Source organism: Electrophorus electricus, chromosome 17 (genome assembly GCF_013358815.1).
Source record: "Electrophorus electricus isolate fEleEle1 chromosome 17, fEleEle1.pri, whole genome shotgun sequence".
Lineage (NCBI taxonomy): Eukaryota > Metazoa > Chordata > Actinopteri > Gymnotiformes > Gymnotidae > Electrophorus > Electrophorus electricus.
In genome coordinates this window covers 16,846,882-16,870,042 of record NC_049551.1, presented here as the reverse complement: position 1 = coordinate 16,870,042, position 23,161 = coordinate 16,846,882, and the positions used below count along the sequence as shown (strand labels likewise).

The following is a 23,161-nucleotide window of genomic DNA, read 5'->3' as shown; positions in this document are numbered from 1 at the left end:
AAACCACACAAGTCACGAGGATTTCTTTAAAAAGTGACAATAGAAACATTTGTTAATATACTGTATATATCCCTGTGTATCTAATTGAATTCTGAGCATTTCAGAGTCCGTAATACTCTGAATATAGACAATTATATACGCAAGGTGATTCAACATGAGAGTAGCGGGAAGACCCATCGCGCTGCAACTAGTCAAAACATTCATCACTGGCAACGCGTGCGCTACGATTCAGAACCGCCATGCAAATTCAATAAACGCTTTATTCAAAACGACAGCACGTGCGCTACACGTCGCAATCGCGGGGCAAATTCCGAAAAACGTACAAAGAAACGCTGCAAATCCAGTCACATGCCTTTTTACGAATTTTCACGCCTTTCGGAAATGTAGCGCACGTGTTTTCATTTGGCTGACTGTTTTGTGTAATTGCAGCGCGATGGGTCTTCGCGAGCGCGAGCACTCGAACGGGTACTAACCGAGAAATACGTTAACAAAAACGCAGCCATTCACATTTCGGACCCCGCAAAGGCTACAGCGATGGCGTCCGTCTTCTCAGCACGAGGCCTACGTTTCTGCACGCAGAAAACCCGACACCCCAAACGGGTCGAGGGCCGAGGGCCGAGGGCCGAGGGCCGAGTCAGCCACGTGTCGGCTCTGACCCACAGGAGCGAGCGAGGAGAAAACGCAACGACAGACCGGACCGGACGCCGCCCGCGTGGGCACGGTTCCGTCCGTAATGTACTTATGACTTCCGCCGCACGTTGCACTCGGTGTGGAGTACAGTGTTGCGTCATCAGCCACAGATGAAACGGGAGGTTGCGTAACAGTGTTACTGCCGTGATTATGCTACGTAGCCCAGCTCTATCCGTGCGCGTCTCGGAGGCCGTCCTGTTGGGTTCTCGATAAGTGTGTCGGTTTTTTGGAGATGTCCTGCCTGCCTGGTGCCACACGCGGACGTCTACACGCATAAACAGCAGCACACACACAGCTAATATTTAGTCTACACGAACTCATAGAAGCCTCCGGAACAATAAATAAGAGCTTCTGAAAGTTGCACATTATTTGACACAGAAACTGCAATATTAGCTTAACTGTTAAAGTAATGCATTATCTTACTCTGTTACTACATAAGGTGTTACAGCTGTAACGTGATCCAACACGGGTCACTGTGCATCAGACTGAGATGTGTAGAGATGTCAGAACCTCTAAGGCAAAAAAATTACAAAATAAACTTAATGCTTAAATGTCATGTGTTTTAAACTTAGTACACACAGAGCTCACCACTGCGCAACAGTAGCAGGTTGCTTATCCTGCAGGGGCGCTCAGACAAGAACCATGGGAGGACGACGTCATACCTGAAACACTATGATGACGATGTGTGGGCTGTGGGGGGAGGTTGAGGGTCACATGACTCATGACCAGTGAGATTTGGCTTGATTTGGCATGTCTGCAAGGTTAAAGGTTAAATACCGCGACCTAAAGGAGTTTGGGATTCCGCAGACGGTGCGTGCATGCAGCCGGGGCATTAGCATGTGCAGTTGGGCTGCTGCAGCGGTGGAGGGTTATCTGTTAGTCTGGCGTTGCCTTGGGTTCCAGTGGTAACGGCAGGGTCAGTCTCTAAAGTCTCTGACATTTTGTCGCAGATGATGTCCACCAGGCGCTCGAAGGTTTGCTTCACATTGACGTTGTCCTTGGCGCTGGTCTCAAAGAACTCAAAGCCTTAGAGAGACGAGAGTCAGACAAGTTTGGTTTCACAGCGACAGCCTCTGTGTTCGAGAAGTACAAGCCCTGACAACTGCTGAAGGAATAAAATATTCTCTCCCCCTCTCTCTGCCTCTGTAAAAAAATTCTTTTTATATTTCCCCTACACCAGTGGCTTTTTGAGGGCTTGCTACCATCTAATTATGTGTGTTTAATTATCGCCTGAACTGGGAGCTGAAAACACACTCCATATGTTCCCATTTATTCATTGTGAAGGCACAAGACATTAACCAAAGTTGTTCTTACTTCCCGAACATGGAAGAAATCTCTTCCGTTTATATGCCAGCTCATAAACTTGGTTGTTGCTGCTCTATATCCGTTGAGATTCATTACATTCCGCAGCTCTGCAAACAGAACGTGCTCCAGGTCAAACGACGTCTCAGCTGATTGGCTAGGACTGGCTCCCTTCATCAAATGGCTGCGGCTGATTGGTGCTTTGTAAGGAAGCAGAGCTCTGGGGGTTGGACTGCACTTACCCAACTGTTCGGCGAGCAGCCTGCCACTTTCAGCAGACACAATCCTTTCCTCTTCCATGTCACACTTATTCCCGGCCAGGATGACTTGTGCATTGTCCCAGGAGTATGTCTTTATCTGGGTTGACCTGAATACAAAAACAGTGCGTGCGTTCGTATGTGAGGGAGAGAGAGAGAAATTCCGCCCTCACTATGCCCTACATTATGCGTCACAACCTAAAGAATGCCAATACCCTGTGCACTGAGACATTTGCACATTTAAAACACTATATGCAGGACTTTAACCCTCAAAGGTCTTTAACTGACACGCACACGGAGAGACCATTTTCACCCAGCTTCCTCAGGTCTCGATTTAAAAAGTGTTTGCTCAAATAACCGGCGCCATAGCAACCGCCATGCTGGCACTGAGCAGACAGCTGGTGTGTGTGTGATGGGAGCCCCGTTGTGTCCCCGAGGCACTGCGGTGTCACGAGTCCTGCCGCCCTCCACAGCGAGCGCCAAGCGTCTTGTGACCAAACTCAAACCCCAAAGCGCGTCCGGCGGCTTCACGGCATCCTGCTAGCCCTGACCTCACCTCCGGAACATTGGTGGCTGAGCGCTACTGCATGCGAGGATGACCGCTGCACGGCTGTCCACCTTGTTCACGCCTTCTGTGGTCATGGGGACCGCAACCGTGGTTCACTATGGTGCTGAAGGCTGCCGTTGCCCTAGCGACCCGGCGCCTGACAACGGGCCTGCCTCTCCAACATCACGCCCAACGTTAGTCTCTCTGCTGCCTAATGAAAAAGAGGTTAACCACCACTCTGAGCTGATCAACAAAGCATCCTGCCCAATCAGGTCAGACCGGGTCCACCTGTGGGCACAGCCTACTTTTTTTTGCCTCTGACCCTGAGGGACATTCAAGTGAATTCCTTTAAATCCTGAGAGCACAGAAGCTATTCAAATCTCCCAGCTCTTCTTTATTTGCAATCCATGTCATATTCATCAGTAAAAGTGACCAGTCACAAAGGCGCACGTGCCTTTGGAAAAGTGAACTTTCACCTCTCAGACAGAGCAGCAGAGGAAGGAAACGGAATGCTGGGTACATGGATGTGGTCAGAGCATACTGGAGCTTCTACTGCACGCATTCGCTACGCTGTCCTTCTGGCACAGGGATCATCGGCCTACAGCCAGAACAGTGAGACTCCTTCTGTAAAACAGTAACAGCAAAACCTCCAAAACAAAGTTGTTTTTTGTCTGACGTTTGGATGAAAAGAAAGGTTTGCTCCCAGTGACTCACTCACCTCCATAAAACACCCCCAAACACGCACGCACACACACACACACACACACACACACACACACACACACACACTACTGTTTACAAAACAACAGTCCTGGTCATTAATCGGACCATAGACTTGTAGCTCAAACCACTCACCAGTCCTGCACGGCGCCGAATGACTCCTCGTTGGTGATGTCATACATGAGGATGAATCCCATGGCTCCACGGTAGTAGGCGGTCGTAATGGTCCTGTAGCGCTCCTGTCCCGCTGTGTCCTGCAGGCATGCCCAACCCCCACCCCACACACACGCACACATTATTTTAATCAAATCTGATACCAAGATGATATTGGAATATTCATCACCAAATACGTCAGACAGTAATTCTCTTTGGTTTGAAATAGTACATTTTCCAGCTGGCATTTGTAATCTAAACATCTAAATGAAATACAGCTAAATCTCCATGCAGCACCAGAGTGAACGTGGACGTCTTCTTCAGAATCAGGCAGCTGTTTAGCTCAGCGTTTCAGCCATATTCTCAATGCGCATCACGAACTGCAGATACAGAGGTTAAGTAACAGGAACAAGGCGACATCAAGATGCTACAAGTCTTGGGCAACTTAACTGAGCCATTTCTGCGTGTCCACAGGGGGTTGAACTAGACCTGCTCCAAAAATAAAGATAAAATAAAATAAAAACAACCCAAAACTGCTGACTGTGTCAGTAAGCGGGTGAGCTGCGTTTGTCAGCTAAAACTCTAACTTGTCTCACAGAATGGTTGAGACTGGGACAAGTGACCCAATGTTCTGGTGTTGAAAGGGAGGAGGAGTCCAGGTCAGCAAACAGATTCACTGCTACCAGCGTGAACGGAACCAGTTCTTCAGTCTCCTGGTTCAGTTTTCCTGGTACCAAAGCTTTAGAGTAGCTCCTAACCACTACATCCACCCGCAATCTGAGATCTGCCAAATGCATTTCCCACCGATGGTTTTCCAAACAGCACAACAGGGACAAAACACTACAAATCCGACCACCGTTACCATGGAAATTAGGCATAGCAACAGGAAGTAACCACAGATCTGGAGCAGAGGATTTGGAACGATCTGCGAGGTTAAATAATCGAGCATGAGATGCATTGGAGCAACATATCTTGTTGTGCACGTGTCGTATCTTATGTTGTGAAACATTCCCTTTCCTGAACTGTATGTGAAAAGACCTGGAATAAATCGTCACATCCTGCCCAAAACAGTGAGATGATTTTCAAAGTTGAGTGAGACACCTGCTACATGGTACAATGAAAGGCCACACACCACTCGGGAATAAAGTGCAAAATTGTCTGTTTCTGTCGCTCCCAGGAGACTGAAGTTTCCGTCCATGTTCCTCTCCGTGTTAGAGCATAAAGGTCAGCTCATTTCAGTGCCTTCCTAGACTTGTCCTGTACTGTCTCAGCATGGCCACGGGACGCTCTGGCACTGTCTGCTGAACTAGTCCCACTCCGTTTTGATTAGCGAACACCCTCCGTCGGCTTTGGGATTGCACTGCTCATGCTACGCCTTTTAGCTCCTTTATACAACTTGCCTTTTTTCTTGTCTTCTTTGCCCAACTGCTTTATTAACAAACTTCAATATTTTATGAGTGTCAAAGAATTCCTAACAGCTTACCATTCCTACGGACACATTCCGTCATCATTCACTGGGCCTCGTTCTGGGATTATTTTGTCCTGGTGATCTGGTGCCCCATTTATCAGAAAATTTATCAATAATTATAATTTCTAACATTCATTAATAGTAATAATTCACTCATAGCTCCTACAGATGTATCCAGCAAGCACAGACAAAAATACAAAACTCACTTAGGCCGAGACACCAAGAAGTCGTCCACCTAGTGTTGGTCATGAATGGGGCAGTATTACAGTAAAGACATAAATACATGTTCTAACTATATGAACAGTGTTTTCATAGAAAGACACGGGCCTGTTTATTTACAAGAATGCTGCAAAAATATGAAAGCTAGTAGAGGTGGGTTATCTTTATGCAAATGAGATCATGCTAACTAGCGTAAACAGAGAATATCGTATTCCCTCAACAAAGAAATAAACAAACCCACCCTTAGCTGCTGACTGCAGATCAGCAAAGTGCTTGGAATCAGAGTCCCTGTGCCACCAGACGACTAACACTGCCCTCTAGTGTTCAGTGGACCATGACAAAGTGGCAATTTTCCCTACCGTAGCTAAGCCACAGTGGCACCCTGGTGGCCAGGGAGGGTCTCCTTATCTGCCACTGACAGCTCCAGTAAACCACACACACACACACACACACACACACACACACACACACACACACACACACACACACACACACACACACACACACACACACACACACACACACACACACACACACACACACACGGGACATGTGCCAACACATGAACAGAGACAGACACACACACACACACCATTAAGGGCATTCATGTGTGGTTCTTTATCTCCTAACAATTACAACTCAAGCATCCATTATGTGCTGCTCCAGGAAAGGCAGCTGTTTGCACATGGGGCTCCAGTGACTACCGATAAGGTGAGTGAGCGTGAGCACGCGCGTGTGTGTGAGCGTGTGTGTGTGTGCGCGTGTGTGTGTGTGTGTGGGGGGGTTCCCGTCTGGTACTAGTCAACTGAACAGGTTTTCCAGGGACAAAGGCACAGAGCTCCTCCCATCCCATCACTGTCATAAACACGGTGGCCTGCACATCCATCAAGAGAGATGAGATGACCCATGAGGAGGGGGCGGGGCTCAGAGCTGGCCCAGAGCCCCGCCCCTGTCCTCTACAGCACCAAGCACACCTCTGGACCAGGACACTGAAGCATGTGCTCAAACAGAAGGTGCCGAACAGAGCCAGACACTAATAATCCACTTGAGTGACTTTAAGAGGGGGCACAGAAATAAAACACTCTGCAGTCAGCAAGACGTTTTGGAGCTGGCAGACCAGGACCAGGACGACTGCAGTGCCGTAGATGTGGACGGAAGTAGAACGGAGACGTTTTTGTTCAGATTATCCTTCTGCAGATACACGTGTTATTATTCAGCACTTACAAATGATGCAAGACGTAATTGTGTCATTGACCAGAGACAAGCTGCTTCTGATGCATTTTATCATTTCTGTGACTGTTCATTCCTGCATATTTAACTTCCGAAAGGACACCCAATAATACAGATAATTTAAGACAAATACAACGCATATTTAACTTAGAATAAAGGCACTAAAATAATTAACAAAGCGACATCTAGCTAGAACCAGTATTAGCAAACAATTGCAAAATATTAAAACATACTGCACTGTTGAGAAAAGAATTATATTGTGACTGCTATGTGCTGTTTAATAACATGAGACAGGGTGGCATTCCTTTGACTAAACGTTGTTTACATCTGTTCACTTGGTTGATTACTTACACAAGACACTCATACAGTGGGATCTGTCAGAGTGAATATTACACACCATCTACAATATTGGCAAATATCGCCATAGTGATTAAAAAAACAACAACAACCAAGCACTGTGAAATGTTTACTTTACAGGGAAAGTGAATGGCCAAGCACCACAGTTCACTCAAGTTCCATCCAACACCAGTTTGGAATCAGTACGCGAGTCCACCAGCCTCTGAACGCCAGACCCAGACTGACCTTCTTCTCTTAATTACTCAATGTTTACTTTTATTCCTCGACAGAGTCACTAGCGATGGGGCCTTGGCAAAGATGACCAGAGACAAGAGATACTCGGGCGAGGAGAGGAGAGGCAGTGTAATGAAGATCCTGCAGACAGTCTCACACAAACAGCTCCTCTGAAACAGCAGTTTCCCCATTTAGAACAAGCAAACTGTCACCATTTTACTTGGTTTGCTCCGACACCCCCTACAAGGAGCATGGTGGGCCCTTGTTCCAGCTTTGTTGACGACCAACAAGAAGAAGAGGAAATATGTTGCCTGCCTGCACCTCACTATGCCAGTGAAGTGACTAAGCTAACCTGGAGAGAAGTGTTTGGAGCAGGCTCCGCCCCTCGAGCGCGATCATTGATCCCTGCCCGTGTGCGGACTTACCCTTATCCCTTCATTGGGCCAATAAATTAGTGTGTGACAGGCCAAGTGCAGGTCTGGGCCCTATGCTAATGTGTGTCCCACAGTCCTGCGAAGAAAAGCCCACAGAGGAGGGTCTGGGAGATCCTCTAAACCAGCAAGCGGGTACATGTCAGGACGGTTCTGTCCAAACGTAGCAGTGCTGAGGCTGCAAACCCCAATGAGAAAAGCAGCTGTAGCTATGCCAAGCTCTCACGGCGAGACACGCTTCAGAGAGGTTCTGAAAAACCGCCACGAGCTGTCGCAGAGAAGGTCCCGCGTTCACCCCGTCTTTCCCCAAGATGCCGTGAGCCAGGTTGAGAGCGATAAACAAACAGCAGGGAAGGAAATGGCCATTTGGGGAAGTGCTGCAATGCGTCTTAGTCATAGGAAAAACAGAGCAGCACCACAGACAGCCATTAGGAGTAACGAACACGGAACGGACCGTTCACGGTGCCGCATGACGGACTCAACTGACAGGAACGCGAAGGGCTTCCGGCCAGCGCACGAAGAACAAATGCAGAGACACGTCAGGATACGAGCATGACGGAGCGACAGGGAGAGTGTACAAGCACAGTCAGCTAGCAGACAGGCGTCAAGATGCGTCAGACGCCGTCACAGGTCTGACTAAAGCAGTGCAGTTGCATGACATGAGAAGCACTATTGTACCTGACATTAAAAGACTAAAGCGTAAGAGCTAGATGGATGTAGACAGGCGTGTTCACACTGCTCCTTGGTCCAGCTGAAACGTTATGGTGTTTGTGCCGTGGCAGAAAATCTTACCCGCATCTCGAGCAAATCTCCACATTTCCAAAACTGTGGGTTTTTTTTTTCTTCTGTCCATTCTGTTCATTGCAACAGCACCGGGTTTATCTGGTGGTGCATCTGTGTAATAGGTTCACAAGGACCTGCTTCTGAAGTGTCGATTTGTGACACACTGAAACATTCCCTTAGCGTTTGCTGCAATTCCGGAACACTTCTGAGCGGACCACTAGTGCAGATCAAACAGATCCCACGTGTCCAGCCTGGATTAACTCTGTTCTAATGGTGTAATGTGAGCAGCAGAACCCTGAAGCTGCACATTTCCACAGACATGAACTCAGCAGCTGTAAGAGCCAGAAGAGTCTTTACCACATGCGTGTTCCCAGACTGAACAGAGCCAGGCTCCTTGCCGGACAGCCATTTCTACCCAGCAAATGGCAAAACTACGCAGATGAAAATCTCGCTGAATGAAAGGAGGGAGAGTGGAAATGGCGAGCTCAGACCACCCCATCCCCCATCGCCATCCCTCGCTCTACCTCCAAGTTTTCTCCCAGCAGGCCATGCGGTTGAATGAGGCAGAGTAAATATAGCTCAGGATGAATGCTCAAGTCATTGGCTGTGGTGGTTCAGGAAGCCACAGACGCAGAACGATGGCTGAATGAACTCTTATTTCTTTTTTCCCTTGGCTGGGCGTTAGGAATAAGAATGACTCCACAACAACAACAACAACAACAACAACAACAACAACAACATGGGACAGCTGACAAACTACAACCTACAGCAGGATGGCAACAGAGAAGAGGACGAATGCATTTAAACAGACTAGAACTGCAAAGGCCTCAATGTTTATCGCAATACGTGCGGCCTTGGCCAGTAAGCTTACGTCAGCGGTTATAATGGTGGACATATGAAAACCAAAGACCTGGCAACTGAGGAGGCACCATATACAGATGGCGTGCTAAATAAGGAACGCTCCTTCCCACTGTTAGAACACTGCCAAAACCTTAGAAACCACGATGGAGGAAATAAGTTGACCCTAAGTTGAGCCGAAACCTCACCGGCTGCATCCCCCAGCGATGGGCGTGCAGGCTGGGAGCGTAGGGCAGAGCCACCTATGAGGACTCCATCACAGAAGCACCGCATGCTCATTCCATCAACACATCGAAGCACCCTGAGCAAAGCCCAGCGTTTCCAAAACCATCTGTTTCTATCCAAGTATTGGGTTCATTTGGTGGAGTATCTACTTCATGTAATAGGTTAACAAGGCACTACAACTACAACGTCGGTGTGTGACTGATCACGGGTTGAAGAGCACCAACAAGCACATCAGAAGATCAAGAACCACCAGCAACGGTTAACGCAGCTAAAACAGACGCTTACACACCCTGCACTGTATTCAGAGATACACAGGTATCAGTAACCACGTTAGGAATAATCATGACCGAACCACTTTAAACCCATCCTTGTCCTGTCAGTCCTGTAAGGAGCCAAGTATCCGATGAATGTACGATTGACTGCAATTGCAGAGAAAGCACGCATTTCGCTAGCCTATTGGCTAACACCAATATGGCATGGCATTTACAGGTGGTAATGACGTCCACACCAATGCCAGACCAGCCGAGACAGACAGGACCGCAGGACCGCGTGAGGAAGCCTCAGGAAGCCTACAAGCTTGATTATGGCTCATCCGGTCAGCCACGTGGAGCCAGCATGTGTGGTCGGAGAGCCGGAGCAAGGAGGGTAAGCCCGTGCAGAGAAGTGGTCCTCCAGGCCCCGGTCGCCATGTGGCGGACAGTGGGACGGATACGGGACCAGCTCACCTGCATGAACTCCGCCTCCGTGACAAGTGTGAGGCTGACAATATCACAGATGATTATGGGTGAAGGGAAAAAAAATGCAGGCAACCTTGAAAAGTTGTGAATAAGTCAAATAAAAAGCTTTACTATAGCTAACAGCTAATCAGACCAGTCCATTTAGTGACCACTCGGTTTGCGCCTGGCAACCATTTTGACTCAGACTGAGTCATTTGTTCTAATTGGTCTGACAAAATTTATGAATAAAAACTGCAGTGTTATAGAGACAGGGGTTGTGAGTAAACAGCACTTGCGGAGGAAATGATAACAGCGCTTAACGAGTTCAACACGCTCTTAGTTTTTCCACTTTCTTACTTTGCCGTGATTTTTGTACTGGGCTCTGTTTAACAATTGTGCTATAAAGTGTGATTCAAACTCTGTGATTCAAATTTCCATAAAAGGTACATCAGTGATATCACAGTCGGCCCTGCCTTTAACACTGACACTACAATACCATGAAATGATTTGTATATATAAACCAAGGGCGCTTGTTACAAAGTAACTCTTAAAAATATGTATACAGCCCTCCATACGTTTAAAGATATTCACAGGATGGATAGACAGAAGGCCTGGTGTAATGGAACTTCTGTTTGCAACTCGTTCGATGTGTGAAAAAACGTTTGGGAGATTCTAAAAGCCATGTGTGAGTCATGACTTCTGTATTTGCCAAACTGGTTACCGTATCAACCACTTAATCAAGCATGAAAATTTCATCACGAATGATACATGCTATGCTACACATGTAATACAAGAGGCAAACGTGTTCGGGCTTCAAGTTTGACGCAAACCACAACCAGTGAGATCTCACCAACAGGGCTAGAATAAAGAACACTAAAGCACCTGCAAAAGTGACCGTTCATCATAAGTGTTAGTTAACAATCCCTGTTTGAGCGTTACAGAGCCGATTATAGTCAGGACGGTGTGAACCCATTGTGAATGACCTAAAGATCTCCACTCACCCAGACCTGAAGACCACGGCGTCCACTCACCCAGACCTGAAGACCACGGCGTCCACTCACCCAGACCTGAAGACCACTGCGTCCACTCACCCAGACATGAAGACCACGGCGTCCACAAACCCAGACCTGAAGACCACGGCGTCCACTCACCCAGACCTGAAGCTTGATTCTCTTGTCATTCTTGTAGACGGTTTTGACTTTGAAATCGATGCCGACTGTGCTGACAAATGCGGAGGTGAAGGAGTCGTCAGCGTAGCGGAAGAGGAACGACGTTTTCCCTACGCTGCTGTTCCCAATGATTAGGAGCTTGAACATGTAATCGAAGTTCTGGTCGCCGCTCTCCTTCTGTGTTGCAGCCATCTAACCACACACACGCGCGCGCACACACACACACGCGCGCGCACACACACACACGCGCGCGCACACACACACACGCACGCACGCACGCACGCACGCACGCACGCACGCACGCACGCACGCACGCACGCACGCACGCACGCACGCACGCACGCAAGCAAGCAACCTTTCAGTGCCTCATGTCAGCATTTCAAATGGGATTTCATCAGCAACATCTAATTTGCATCTGACTGGGATGGAGTCCACTTCACTGTTAAGACTACTGCAACCACACCAACAACATAACGACATAACCATAAAGGATAAAAGACACATTGGTTTGTCACAAACACAAGGGTTAAAATAAAGACCGTCAGAGAGAGAAAGAGAGAGACCTGACAGACTTCAGGAGATACCAAAACATAAGACTGTTTCACTTATTGTTTCTGACGTTACTTAGATGAATACTTTAGGCACTTGTCATCTGCAGGAGATGACCTTAGGGTCTGTCGCCTAATTTAGCCATTACGTTAAAACTGCTTATACCATAACTATACACATTAAGAAAACCTGTCTGCTTTTACAGACTGGAGCATAATTTAAAAGATGAAACTGTCACGTTAAATTGGAAAGCATTCAGCATAAACATGAATAAGAAAATCTGCCGCTGCCACCATCACGTCGAAGCCGACTGATCCGGGCTCATCTGTACTGGCCGGAGCGCCCCCACCCCGCTCAGCGACCGATGCGCGATTACTGGCAGCTTCTATTCGCTCTAATTTTATTTCCGTTTTCATACGATGTCCGAATTTTTTTAACGCTGAACAAAAGCAAAATGATTTATACAGCAATGCACACGCCACGCGTTTCGTTCGGTTTTCAAAATCCCTATTCAAAACGGGAATGCCCGTCAGAACTGAATCTGACCCTGTCTGCTTAATACGCGAGTCTCGCAAAAATAAACCCAAATAATGAAGAATCGCACAGACCTGCACAGATCCGTCCTGACGCATGCTACGAACGGCGATGTCTTGGCACGCACAGATCAGTCCGTAACCGGGGATGCTCGTGTACCTCTGCGCCCTCTGAGCAGTACAGCGCCGTCCTCCGCTTTCAAGCCGCGAGAGCACGCGCAACGACACGCGACCGAGCGCATTCGTAACTATGCGTACGTCACCCCCGTGCGCACGCTGGAACGTGTAGTTTTACAGAGCGTGCACTGCAAAAGCCTTTATTACAATAGCCACACGTGGAGTCTCTGAGGCGAATGGTAATCCCTGATTCACCACCCCGGCTTTGATCTAACCCATTAGCACGCGATACACCTTCAAATTGCACGTTGGCGACCTAGTCACGAGGAACGCGGTCCAAACGGAGATCATGAACAACAGTTCGGCTCCCCGTGCACAGTAAATCGCGTTTGCCGTCTTCGGCTTCACTGGTTTGTGGTTCGTCAACTGTGTTCAAGTCTGCAAAAGCCACAGCGTGTGCACGAGACCGTAATTAATGCACAGACTCTCACGTTCAGGCTCCTAGCAAGGTCACGGGCCCCACTTGCGATAAAGACCAACACGTCACTCTTAAGTGCAACGCGTGCAGGGCTCAGCTTGACCTAGTATAGGTGGCATCTCTGAAAACCAGTTTCGTTTCGCCGTAATTCGGTCTAGTTTACACGTACAGGTGCAGAGTCCTGTTGTCGGTTAATGCAGGGTTTCACTGGTACATATTTATAGAAATATTATTTTGACGGTCGCTGCATACACGTGAGAAGCAACGAAATAATTGACCTTAAATAACCCCAGGAGAGCTTTCTTTGTGCGACCTCTGCTGACGAATTGGATGTATAATGTACAAAAATCTTTTTTGTTTAAGTTTTTTTTTTTAATTAATCTTTTTTTTTTTTGATCCAGTGTCCTTATAAATGTATGTAAAGTATTTCAGATAGAAAAATAATGAAACATGGTGTATTTTACTTCATTACACTGATAAAAGTGTGTGCGTGCGTGCATGCGCTCATACCAACAATGGTCTTTAGCGTCCTTCATAAATACTGGGTATGGCGTCCATGTATTAAACAGACTAGTATGGTGGACTCCACTGAGATCATCCTTGAGGAACAGAACTCCAGGTTACCCTGTCGTTACCAGGACAACAAGGTCCTCACCTTGGCGACAGGAGCCATTTTCTCAGCTTCCTATGGCCTGTGGGCCATGTTCTGCATGCCTAGGCTGAGAGTGCCGTTCTTGCCCTGCACAGACTGAGCACATGATGCGGCTCGCACGGCTGGCGGACCAGGGTTCGGGTGACGAGAGACTGGTGAGTCCACACCACCGAGCTTCGTGTGTCCAACACTCAGGGAGTACAGGCTTCAAATCGCTTAGAACAATCACAAAATACCACAATACTGTGGGTTATGGAATCACTCTTATCTCAAGCCACTTTGCACATTTTTTGTTGGTATGCCTGTGTATGCAATCTTAGGGAAACTAAGACATGAGCTTGGTGTTCCCTGAGCCACCAGCCACAGGAGTGCAGGGCATCTGCTGTAGCGCCGACTGCCACCTCTGTTGGTTGCAGGTGTTTGCAGCGTCCGCTGCAGGGTTTCACGTGCATGGCATTCCAGATCGATTCTGTGCTGCTGGGCTACTCTCCAGGCAGTGTGTGGTGGCAGGGCGTACCGCGCGTACATGCCACCTTCGTATGCCACCTAAACACGCGCCTGACCGATTTCTTCACAGATTTATTACTAAGCGCTCTGTCTTTGTGCAGCCTGACCTGCCCAAGTACACCAACGTGGTTGCATTCCTGGCACCTACTGTGGTAAGACCCTCCTGGGGGGCAGCTGAGTAACCTCCACAACAGTATTATTCGTTGCATGTTTAAAATATAATGGAACATTTCAATGTTTTGTCCACTTGGTGTCACTGCAGATCAAGATTTAGAATTTCAAACCTTTTTTTATTACAGTAGGTCACGTTTACATTTATGGCATTTTGGCAGATGCTCTTATCCAGAGCTACAAAAGTGCTTTGTCATTTACTATATAGATTAGTTGAGCTGTACAAATGATGGACTTCAGTTTAGATTTTTCCAAATAATCACAGTTTTTTTTTAAAATAAAGCTTGAACCAAACTTCATTCAGAACAACATGTAAATAAACCCAGTGATGGTACAGGACCAGCTTTTTAAAACCATCATCAACATCTCAAAACTGCCAGGATGGTTCTGACTATGGGCACTGAGTTCTGCTCGCTCCACATTTGGATGGCGTCTGTGCACCAACACTAGTTAACCCAAACGCACTCCGGGACAGCAGTTCCCTGTCATGTACCGTAGCTCCTAAACAGCGTGCTGTCTGACCTCGTCGGATGGAGGAGCTGGAGGAGAAATTGCTGCTGAAGATTCCCGGAGATGCTCAAGTCGTAGCATGTCACTTCCTGCTTCCTCGTTGGCCCCGTGGCTGCACTCGTGGGACCACGCTGAACCAGGTCTAGGCTTACAACACTTCAGCCAGACATGACGGAAGACCCAGCAATTCCTCTCTGAAACCACACACCTAAACCACTGCCCAGTTGAATGTTCAGTCATGTGAGACTAAAATATGAATTCACTATGAAATATGCCAATTAATGCAAAGCCCGAGTACCTTGTAATAAGTGACGTGTTTTGTGTGTGTGTGTGTGTGTGTGTGTGTGGAGTGTTTTGTCTAATTAAATTATATTTGCTTCAAATTTTCATAACCTGAGCTTTAATCTTTAATGTTGAAAAGGCACACCTTTAGGGTCATGTCCTCTTGAGCCAGGGAACGTTCACAGTTGTGCACAAGTACCGTTGACCTTGAAGCACTTCAGTGGTCTTGCTCGTCAGGGTCATAATTGGCGTACAGACAGTCCATGTCATCAGTGTTGTACACTATGTAATCCCCCTCTGAACTGGAATTCCTTTTGGAAGCCTCCACTGACCCCTGAGGTTGAGGTCTCACTGCAGGCATGTTAACGTAGTCGTTATCAGGCTCTTCGTAATCTCCGTCACCACCAGGGTCATTGTGGTGGCAGTTGTCTTCAGGCTTGAGGGGCCCTGTTTGCACCACGAAGGTCCTCTTCTTGCGTCTGACTCTGAACAACCAAGCCACGAGTCCACCGGCCAAGACCAGGAACACGGATCCGGCTGCAATACCAACAGGATTTCAGGCGAAGTTGTAGATAACTAATGGGGCATTGGTGGTGTATTCTGTGGGCCCCGGTGCGTAGGAGCTCTGGCTCTTAACAGGAGACAAGAAAACACATGCGAGAGGACCTTTGAGTATTTGATAATGCCATTTTTTCTTTCTCTTTGCTGCAGTTGTGATGTATTGGATCTAAAGGCTTTCCCATTTTCGCCTTTTCTGAGTTCTGGAATGAGTTAAAACTGGAAAGTAATAACAACACATCTGAACGTTTTAGTTGCAGTGTAAACTTATAAATGAGTGAAGGTTTGCACGAAAGTGCTTCAGTTTGCTTTGTGCTGTTTAGCATAATTCGAACGGACTAATTTATTGGTAAATGAAAAAATAAAATTACCATATTGTACATAGTCCTCGTGATGGCTGTAGTCTCCTCGAATGCAGGAAGCAAAGTAGCGCAAAATGTGTGGTTTCAGCAAACCATGGCCAAGGCGCGCACCAGTACATCGCTTCCTTATTTTTCATTTGGGTCTTTATTTCATGTTAATTGTTAAACAATGAAGAAGTGTGCAGTTGCTCTCAGACGCGTTAAGAGAAACTGCCAAGCCTGAGGATGCACGCAGACACGTGTGGGAGTGATGAAGCTAAGATAGCTTGTCCAATCATCCACACTAGACGTCATTATCTGTTTGCCACTGCAAACTAAATAGTGCTGCTGTTGTTCTGGGTTTCTTTGCAGAGCGAGTCGTTATTTGCATTTTAGCCGCAAAGATGTTTCGAATGAGGAGTCTCCAAACCGTTATCCTCATCGCAGGTGTGTGCTCCTCCTAAACATTTCCATGATTTGGTTTTCCTATTGCAGACAGTGGATATGTAAAATAGAATCGTTATATTCTTTTTTTTTTTTTTAGCAAATATAGACTGGTGTGATAATATTGTGGTTTGTTTTCTGAATGCTATTTGCATTTTACACTAATACCTAATATCGAATATCCAATTCACTAATAATAGTGAATTCACTGAGGACCTGCAATTAAGGAATTTCAATAAACTCGCATTTTATCATTTTATTTAATGTACTGCGATGCAGAGACCTCCCAAAGCTACTGTAAGATAACACGGGAGGCGCATTCTGTCACTTCATTGAGAGGGAGACATGCACAGGAGGAGTGACGTCGGCGGTGAAGTGAAGGGGTGGTCGCTCGGGCTATAAGAGAGCAGCGCGCCGCTTCGCTCCCAGTTCCGAGCGCTTCTGAGGCAGGGCGAGTATGGATATTCTTCGGACTATTGCCTATCAACCTGGGAATAATAATAACAAGATGTGCGAACACTCACATAATAAATCTTCCGAGACTAGACGTGCAAAATTGGAGGACAGTTCGCACGCAGCGCAGGAAATGTCACGGATCATATCGGATTCCACGACGGGAAAATGCTATTGTAGAGGGAAAGTTCTTGGCAAGGTATGCTTGAGCCTTACAAGTTAGAGTCGGGACCTTGGTTCTTTGTATTTATAATAAACCTAAACAAGGAGGTGCTTTTTGTTTTTGGACAAATGTTTTAACTTTGCGTACTGGAACAGGGTCCTTTAGCCACTGCATTGTACTGAGTTTAGACTTTAATTCGTTATCCAGATTTCGCGATATTGAGGCACTCTGCCACTGGAATTCCGTCCCAGCCTTTGTGACTAAGTATGTTTTCATTCACAGGGTGGTTTTGCGAAATGTTACGAATTTACAGATCTGGGCTCAGGCAAAGTGTATGCTGTAAAAATAATTCCACACACGCGTGTCTCCAAACCTCACCAAAGGGAAAAGGTACGTGGCAGTCTGCGCCTTTCATATCCACCTGCTCGTGTTTGCTCACGCTCTCAGGGTGCTAAATGAGCTTTTGAACTGGATTCCAGATCGACAGAGAAATCGAACTGCACAGAGCCCTTCACCACAAACACATTGTCCAGTTCTACCACCATTTTGAGGACAAAGACAACATCTACATCCTTCTCGAGTACTGCAGTAGACGAGTGAGTGTTCTCAGTACAGTCCTCTGCACAAAATGTCCAGTATGTCTGAGTCTCTGTTCTCTAACCAATGCTGCTCCTTCCTTCTCTTCAGTCGCTGGCACACATTCTGAAAGCCCGCAAGGTTCTCACAGAGCCAGAGGTTCGGTACTACCTGAGACAGGTCGTTTCAGGCCTGAAGTATCTCCATGACCAGGAGATCCTCCACAGAGACCTTAAATTAGGTAGGCAGGGGATTTGCTCTCAGTGATGTCACAAATATCTTTTTTTTTTTTTTTTTTTTTTTTTTTTTGGCATGTAATCTCAAGAGCGTCGTTTTCTAACGGCTAGATTTGGTGTTTGCAGGTAATTTCTTTATTAATGAAGTGATGGACCTGAAGATCGGAGACTTTGGCCTGGCAGCTAAACTAGAACCTGTTGAAAACCGGAGAAGGACGATATGTGGGACTCCTAACTACCTGTCTCCCGAAGTCCTCAACAAGCAGGGTCACGGCTGCGAATCTGACGTCTGGGCCCTCGGCTGCGTCATGTGAGTCTGCATGCGAGCAAAATGCTGGAGTTGGACCGTCGATATGCCACGTGGCGCTCTTGACTCGATCTTGTCATCATCGGCCGCATATGTCGCCATCCCGCAGGTACACCATGCTGTTGGGAAGGCCTCCGTTTGAAACCACCAATCTGAAGGAAACGTACCGGTGCATACGGGAGGCGCGCTACTCCATGCCTTCCACGCTGTCTCCGCAGGCCAAACATCTGATCAGCACCATGCTGGCCAAGACCCCCGAGGAGCGGCCCAGGTTGGACGACATCCTACGCCACGACTTCTTCAGCCAGGTGTGTGCCTTGTCCTCGCCTAGGACAAAAGGCTGAACTTTGGTAGAGCGCTCTCAGTCAGCCGGCGATGCTTCCTGTCTGTGTAGGAGTCCTGACGGCGTTCTGGCTTCTTGCAGGGCTTCACTCCGGACAGACTGTCTGCCAGCTGCTGTCACATGGCCCCAGACCTCCAGCACACCAGTCCTGCTAAAAGCTTCTTCAAGAAAGCTGCTGCCGCTCTGTTTGGTGGCAAGAAGGATAGAGCCAAGTACTTTGAAACATTGAGTAAGTACGTTTTCCCCAACAATAGCCCTGGCGCTGATGCCAGCTTTTCCACAGTAACACGCCCAGGCTACGGTTGCAGTGCGCGGTCCCATGTGTGAGTGGAGATTGTGCTCTAATGTGTTTACCTTTTCCCCTTCTTTGCAGACAAACTGACGAAAGAGGAAGAGGATATCCACAGACTGCGCCAAGACCTTAGGAAGGCCTCCATCAGCAATCTGCCCTGCAGGCAAGCTACTGAGGTCAGTGTCGGTTGCTAACCACACAAAACGAGGACAAGCTTCCTGCGTATAAGGAAAAGGATGCTCTCACCCCACTGGACACAGAATGTAACCTCCAGCTCCCATTTGCTCCCCCCGCAGGACGGCAGGCCACCAGTGGCACCTCCCGCAAGGCCTGTAGCCCCCAGCAAGGACGGGGCCAACAAACAACAGATCCGCGACACAATCCGTATGATCGTGCGAGGGACACTAGGGAGCTGCAGCAGCAGCAGTGAATGTACGTGTGTGCGTGCGTGTGCGTGCGTGTGTGTGCGTGCGTGTGTGTGTGTGCGCGTGTGTGTGATCCACACATTAACGGACACTATAATGCTGTGGTTAATGGGCTTCTGTGTCTTGTTTTGATGGCAGGCTTGGAGGACAGCACCATGGGAAGTGTTGCAGACACTGTGACCAGAGTGCTTCGTGGTTGTTTAGAGAACATGCCAGAAGGTACGTGGCGACATTCTCAGCAGCACTGCGCATGGGACGCACGCTAGCGCTTTTCGATTCAGACGCTTTGACAGCGATTCATTTAGTGCTGACTTGTTTCTTACATTGTTTTTGTCGCTGCAGCTAATGACATTCCAAAAGAGGGCCTGAACTGCAGCTTCCAGTGGGTGACTAAATGGGTGGACTATTCCAACAAGTACGGTTTCGGCTACCAGCTTTCAGACCACACAGTCGGCGTTCTTTTCAACAACGGCACTCACATGAGCCTGCTGTCAGACAAAAAGTAAGTAGTCCAGACTAACCCCTCTGCCACATGCTTGCACCCCTCTGTGCCCATCTTCACAATCTTTATAGCGGTTCCCAGCTCCTTTCTCATTTCCTCAGTTGCGTTAAGATTATCTGCTGTGGTGGTCATCCAGAGATGATGGATGGTTGAGGCTTACGTCACTAATGTTGACTTTCAGGTCGGTGCATTACTACGCAGAACTGGGCCAGTGCATGGTCTTCTCCACCTGTGAGGCCCCAGAGCAGTTCGTCAGCCAGGTCACCATCCTGAAATACTTCGCTCATTACATGGAGGAGAACCTCATGGATGTGAGTGGACAACCTTAGTCCAAGAAATGTACTGGCTAGTGTCAACGGAAGTCGCCGCTGTCTTGCTTTATCTCACAATACTGACGGCCTTCTCGCTGCACAGGGTGGAGATCTCCCCAACGTGACAGATGTCAGCAAACCCAGGCTGTATCTTCTGCAGTGGCTCAAGTCAGACCGAGCGCTCATGATGCTCTTCAATGATGGCACGTTCCAGGTACGAGAGCTCCGACCAGCACTGTGTGCCCCTTCACTCCACCATTCCACAAGACACACAAACATTTTATTTATTTATTTTTGCTTATTTTTCTATATTTTTCGCATTGACAGGTGAACTTCTACCACGACCACACCAAGATCATCGTGTGCAGCCAGGGTGAGGAGTACCTGCTGACGTACATCAACGAGGAGAGGGTGTCCACGGCCGTCCGCCTCAGCGAGCTGTTACGTCGTGGCTCCTCTCCCGACCTGCGCAGCCGCATGGAGTACGCCCTGAACATGCTGCTACAGCGATGCGGCTGAACGGGAGCCATGCCCCCGGTCAGGTTGGGGCAGAACTTGGTGTACCTCCATCCAGAGGGAATGAAGTTGGTGCCAAACCTGCATGACTGCGGTGAAGGGTTTGAGGCACAAACTCTGGTCCTCTCTAAGGAACCGGGAGGCCGTGGACATGCGAGCTCTAGAGAGCTAGGCAGAACCAGACGACGCCGCTCACTGCACCTGTAGTATAAATGACACATTAGGGTTTGTTTTTGGTTTTGGTTTTTTTATGCAGTGATCTTGCTATGCTGAAGCTTAACTGGGATGTTGGCGTTTGTTGAGCCCGTGCGTATGGCTTCAGCTGGGCAGGGTGATGTTGTGTAGCTCTCTGTAGAGCAAACCACTGTAAAACTGTGAATACATTCCACTACAGGAAGTAGGTTCCATGCTGAAGTCTCCTTCAACCAGTGCCCGAGGTCTGTCTGGGTGGCCACAATCCCAACTCTACAATCACTGGGGGCGGGGGGGGGGGGTGATCTCCTGGACCACTTCTCTGACGATTACTGGAAAGACATAACATTAGCATGCCATTATTGTAACTTATTATTTTACAGGACCCAGTATTTATTTATTTAATAAAGATAACCTTAAAATGACGAGTGTGTCTGAGTGTTTTAAATCAGTGTTTGATTTCCCAGTGACCTTTCTGATGGTCTAACACATGTAAAACCCTTAGAGAAACAAGAAGTGTGTGTGGTGTAGTACATATCATCAGTTTAACTGTCAGCCGAAACGCTGTAGATACTGAGGGCTTTGGGGAAGAGGCTGCACAGATCTACCAAAGGAATAAGGCAGAGACTCAGAGCCAGTTTTAATTCACTCAGGCTCTGTGTTGATGAGGCTTGAGGATTGAGATTTTCTGTCCTACTGTACCCAGGTGGAGAAAAGATTTCGGTTCCAATCCAGTCATGGGAATATGTAAAAGATGCCCACTGCAAGCTTTCTCCAGCCTTCTATCCTTCTGGTCCACTATTCGTGAGGATAACTTGCTAAGACAGCAGTAAAAACACTGACGTGGCATGTGCACAGCGTATAGAAAATAGCACATTAAAAATACATTTGCAAGGCCAGAAGCTTATGAGTTTCTGAACATGTGCTCTGGGGCCATGGATTATAGAAGAGAAAATGTGGGCCACGTTTTCTTGTCACTTGGTTACCATGTCGGCGTGTAATCACAGTTCTTTTCCTTTTTTTTTCTCCATCCCTTCGGAAACGTTACTAGTGTCTGTCCGGTTGGCATCTCCTCCTTTGGCTTTGTGGAGGAAAGTTTTTGGAATCAGAATGAAAAGACTGACCTGATGGCCAAGTTTGAGCAGAACAGCACTGCAGTTGGTGGAGGACCTACTCACGCCATCTGGCGCTGTGAGATGTAGGCCGCATCGTCTCTGGTGACTCAAGGCTGGATTACTTAATAGGCTGAAGTGTCGAAATAAGTGTTTGACGGTTATATAACTCATGTTTTTGCATAGCAGATATCACAGAAGCAGGGAAAAGACAATCTCCATGCTGTCAGGAGCCACATACAACATGAGCAAAAAGTACAACTACAGGAGTTTTGTAACAAATTCCACATAATCTCTTGCTAAGTGGAAACTACAAAGATGTCTCCAATCTTATGTCTAGGAAGAAACCTCAGAAAGTCTCAAACTGCATAGGTGAATATGCATAGGTGAATATGCATAGGTTTCACTGGTTGTCTGTTTAAGCCATGGACCTCCCAGAGGCCTCTTCACCAATCTGCTAATGTTTATGTAGGAATTTATTTCCAGTGCAATCATTCCATAAGTGCAAGTATGCATTTTTTGTTTCCATGCAGAACTTCAGTTTCTCAGTCCAAGTTCGCAGCGTATGTGGAAACCTCTTCAAGATGGTTGTAAAACATGAAACTCTTCAAGAGAGTGCCAAGAACATGCAAAGTTGGAATCAAGGCAATGAATCAAACACACACAGGCTTTAAAGAATGTAATAGATATCTTAGATTAGTTATCCTCACTGCATGGTGCCACGTGTGTTATCCCGGCTTCGATGTCATCACTATTATTCACTATTTTAAAATGGAGAACGCTTTGTCTGCACTTTTGACAGATATGCAGTGACTGAGATATTGAATCTTGGGGTTGCCAAAGCAAACTAAGCACTAATTGGGCTCTAATTATTTTCAGACACTTCGAGCTACTGGGCAGTAAATGGCTTTCAGTGGCCTTGTTATCAGTTAAGTACGAGTGCTTATATTTCAGAAGAATGCTTCTCTCTCACACCACAACATAGTTCAGGGCAACCATGGTTTTGTTCTTCCTTCAGAATTAAACAGTGACACTGTCTGCCTGGAAGCACCTTGTGACACTATTGCTTGTACAATCATTATTAGACCTCTTTTCTGCTAAAGTACACTTGCACTAAATGCTCATGACCCTTCCCAACTTAACTGTTGAAAAACATACCTTTTAAGAATCTTAATGTATTTTTAATCTAATCTTAATCTATTGCTGCATGTGCTATTTCTGTTCAGCATGTTGCTAAAACAAAGCACTTAAAT

At 47.3% G+C, this 23,161-nt stretch overlaps 2 protein-coding genes and 1 pseudogene across 3 annotated transcripts in view; 2 read left to right on the top strand and 1 right to left on the bottom strand.

The window, feature by feature from the left end:
- Positions 1-12,636, bottom strand: part of LOC113583720 (ras-related protein Rab-3C-like) — a 14,318-nt gene extending 1,682 nt beyond the window's left edge. The window contains exons 1-5 of one of the 2 annotated variants that reach the window (XR_003411329.2): positions 12,496-12,636; positions 11,321-11,530; positions 3,652-3,770; positions 2,235-2,359; positions 474-1,716 (exon numbers count right to left, since the gene is read on the bottom strand). Coding sequence is in view for 1 of the 2 variants with exons in the window: in XM_027020196.2 (XP_026875997.1) it covers positions 1,523-1,716; positions 2,235-2,359; positions 3,652-3,770; positions 11,321-11,530; positions 12,496-12,519 (672 nt within the window). In the remaining variant the exon portion in view is untranslated. Of the gene's footprint in view, positions 1,717-2,234; positions 2,360-3,651; positions 3,771-11,320; positions 11,531-12,495 lie in introns of both variants that reach the window. The other variant, XM_027020196.2, reaches the window with a different exon arrangement.
- Positions 12,637-13,590: 954 nt separating this feature from the next.
- Positions 13,591-15,001, top strand: LOC113584403 (annotated as a pseudogene).
- Positions 15,002-16,424: 1,423 nt separating this feature from the next.
- Positions 16,425-21,221, top strand: plk2a (polo-like kinase 2a (Drosophila)). The gene is made up of 15 exons (XM_027021571.2): positions 16,425-16,483; positions 16,760-17,132; positions 17,379-17,486; positions 17,576-17,692; positions 17,784-17,913; positions 18,035-18,218; positions 18,325-18,523; positions 18,640-18,787; positions 18,932-19,026; positions 19,147-19,282; positions 19,414-19,494; positions 19,618-19,777; positions 19,959-20,088; positions 20,192-20,302; positions 20,416-21,221. The coding sequence occupies exons 2-15, from the start codon at positions 16,938-16,940 to the stop codon at positions 20,605-20,607; spliced, it is 1,986 nt and encodes a 661-aa protein (XP_026877372.2). The 5' UTR covers positions 16,425-16,483; positions 16,760-16,937; the 3' UTR covers positions 20,608-21,221.
- The last annotated feature ends 1,940 nt before the right edge of the window (positions 21,222-23,161 follow it).